Raw genomic sequence first — 2,654 nt, 5'->3', positions numbered from 1 at the left:
GCCATATTGTTAATTTGAAAAAAAGCTTCGATCAGGCACAATATTATCTATTCATAAAACTAATTTCTCTTGCCCGATTGATTTTAGATGAATCTGCAAGGACTTGTGACCACCACCGCAGGGTACTTTTGGAGAAACGGGCTTCACACAGACAGCGATAACTCTTACAATTATTAATTTTTTTTTTGGAAATTTTGCTAAAGTCAAGTCGAAACATGATTTATTAATGCTTTATTTTTATGTTTGTAAGGGAGGATGGTTCCATGTGTAGAAGTCCACGCAAGTGGGGAAAGTTGGAGGATGGTTCCATGTGTAGAAGTCCACGCAAGTGGGGAAAGTTGGAGGATGGTTCCATGTGTAGAAGTCCACGCAAGTGGGGAAAGTTACTGATCGCCATTCACTTGGGAGTGGCCAGGACGATTCTTCTACATATGGTTCAAGCAGCTCACAACGTCCGGGATTAGCCCACGTATCCTCTGGTTAGCTCCCGAACACCCGTTCGGGAGTGAGCTAACGTGAGAAGGCGAAGCATCCCAGCATAGCTGGTTGTGCGTTGGGTTTGGGACCCGCCACTTAAAAAGCCCCCCCCAATGAAAACAGCAACAAAGCCTCGGATGAGAACTTCCAACACTGATGACGACCCCTGCAAACGAAATAAGGAATACGATTTGAGGGCATGCACCTGGAATGTCCGGTCCCTTAATGGGGAAGGTGCCTCTGCCCGGCTGGTTGATGTCCTCGTGAGAGTAAAGGCTGACATCACTGCCATCCAAGAGATGCGATGGACGGGGCAAGGTAAGAAAACCATAGGACCTTGCGACGTCTACTACAGCTGCCATGTAAAGGAGCGCAAATTCGGTGTCGGATTTGTTGTGGGAGAGAGACTTCGTCGCCAAGTACTGTCGTTCACTCCGGTGGACGAGCGTCTCGCAACAATCCGCATCAAAGCCAGATTTTTCAACATATCGCTAATTTGCGCCCACGCCCCGACGGAAGAGAAGGACGATGCGACCAAAGATTCCTTCTATGAGCGCTTGGAACGCTGCTATGAGCGCTGCCCCCGCCACGACATAAAAATCGTGCTTGGCGACTTCAACGCCAGGGTGGGCAAGGAGGGAATTTTTGGTCCTACAGTCGGAAAATTCAGCCTGCACAACGAAACATCCGGTAACGGACAGAGGCTGATCGACTTCGCCGGGGCCCGAAACATGGTAGTCTGCAGCACCAGATTCCAGCATAAAAAGATACACCAAGCTACCTGGCTGTCTCCTGATCGGAAAACGCGAAACCAGATCGATCATGTTGTGATAGATGGAAGACACGCTTCTAGTGTATTAGATGTACGTACGATCCGAGGACCCAACATCGACTCGGATCATTACCTTGTTGCAGCCAAGCTGCGCACCCGCCTCTGTGCAGCAAAAAACGTACATCTACCTGCGCAAAGAATGTTCGACATCGAAAAGCTGCAATCACAACAGACAGCCAGAAGATTCGCCACTCGACTCTCACTCCTGCTCTCGGAGAGCACTGCCCAACAAACCGGCATGCGCGAGCAATGGAGCAACATTTCTCGTTCCCTACGTACCGCCGCCGAAGAAGAAATCGGATTCCGGCGAGCCCGAAAAAACAATTGGTACGACGAGGAATGTCATGCTGCCGCCGAAAGAAAAGATGCCGCCTATAGAGCCACGCTGCGATCGGGCGCAACGCGAGCCATGTGGGATCGCTACAGAGAGCTGAGAAAGGAAGAGAGACGTATTATCCGACAGAAGAAACGAGAGGCCGAAATACGTGAGTGCGAAGAGCTTGAGATGCTGGCCAATAGGAACAACGCCCGAAAATTTTACCAGAAAGTTCGGCGGCTTACAGAAGGTTTTAAGACCGGGGCGTTTTCCTGTAAGAACAAAGACGGCGATCTGGTGACTGACGTACAGAGCAATCTTAAATTATGGAGGGAACACTTCTCGAACCTGTTAAACAGTGACAGCTGCGCATGTCATAGAGAATGTGAAGATCCCGATACCCCAATCGATGACGACGGAATTGTAGTTCCGTTACCCGACCATGACGAGGTGAGAATAGCAATAGCACGGCTAAAGAACAACAAAGCCGCGGGCGCCGACGGACTGCCGGCTGAGCTATTCAAACATGGCGGCGAGGAGCTGGTAAGGTGCATGCATCAGCTCCTATGCAGAATATGGTCGGATGAAAGCATGCCTGCCGATTGGAATTTAAGTGTGCTCTGCCCAATCCATAAGAAGGGCGATCCTGCAATTTGTGCCAATTACCGCGGGATTAGTCTTCTAAATATCGCCTATAAGGTTCTAGCGAGCGTATTGTGTGAAAGGCTGAAGCCCACCGTCAACCAACTGATTGGACCTTATCAGTGTGGCTTCAGACCTGGAAAGTCTACCATCGACCAAATATTCACAATACGCCAAATCTTGGAAAAGACCCATGAAAGGAGAATCGACACACACCATCTTTTCGTCGACTTCAAAGCTGCATTCGACAGCACGGAAAGGAGTTACCTGTATGCCGCTATGTCTGAATTTGGTATCCCCGCAAAACTAATACGGCTATGTAAGATGACGTTGCTCAACACCAGCAGCGCCGTCAGAATTGGGAAGGACCTCTCCGAGCCGTTTGAT

The 2,654-nt window shown here is 49.5% G+C and overlaps 1 protein-coding gene across 1 annotated transcript; it reads left to right on the top strand.

The window, feature by feature from the left end:
* Nucleotides 1-966: 966 nt before the first annotated feature.
* LOC129248435 (uncharacterized) lies at nt 967-2,237 on the top strand (the record flags this gene model as incomplete). The annotated part of the gene is made up of 1 exon (XM_054887979.1): nt 967-2,237. A coding segment is annotated over exon 1 (1,029 nt), but the record flags the coding sequence as incomplete, so codon positions are not given.
* Nucleotides 2,238-2,654: the final 417 nt, after the last annotated feature.

The sequence above is a fragment of the Anastrepha obliqua genome, chromosome 5 (assembly GCF_027943255.1).
Source record: "Anastrepha obliqua isolate idAnaObli1 chromosome 5, idAnaObli1_1.0, whole genome shotgun sequence".
Classification (NCBI taxonomy): Eukaryota; Metazoa; Arthropoda; class Insecta; order Diptera; family Tephritidae; genus Anastrepha; species Anastrepha obliqua.
The sequence above is the reverse complement of the archived record's forward strand: the minus strand, read 5'-3'. Positions and strand labels throughout refer to the sequence as shown.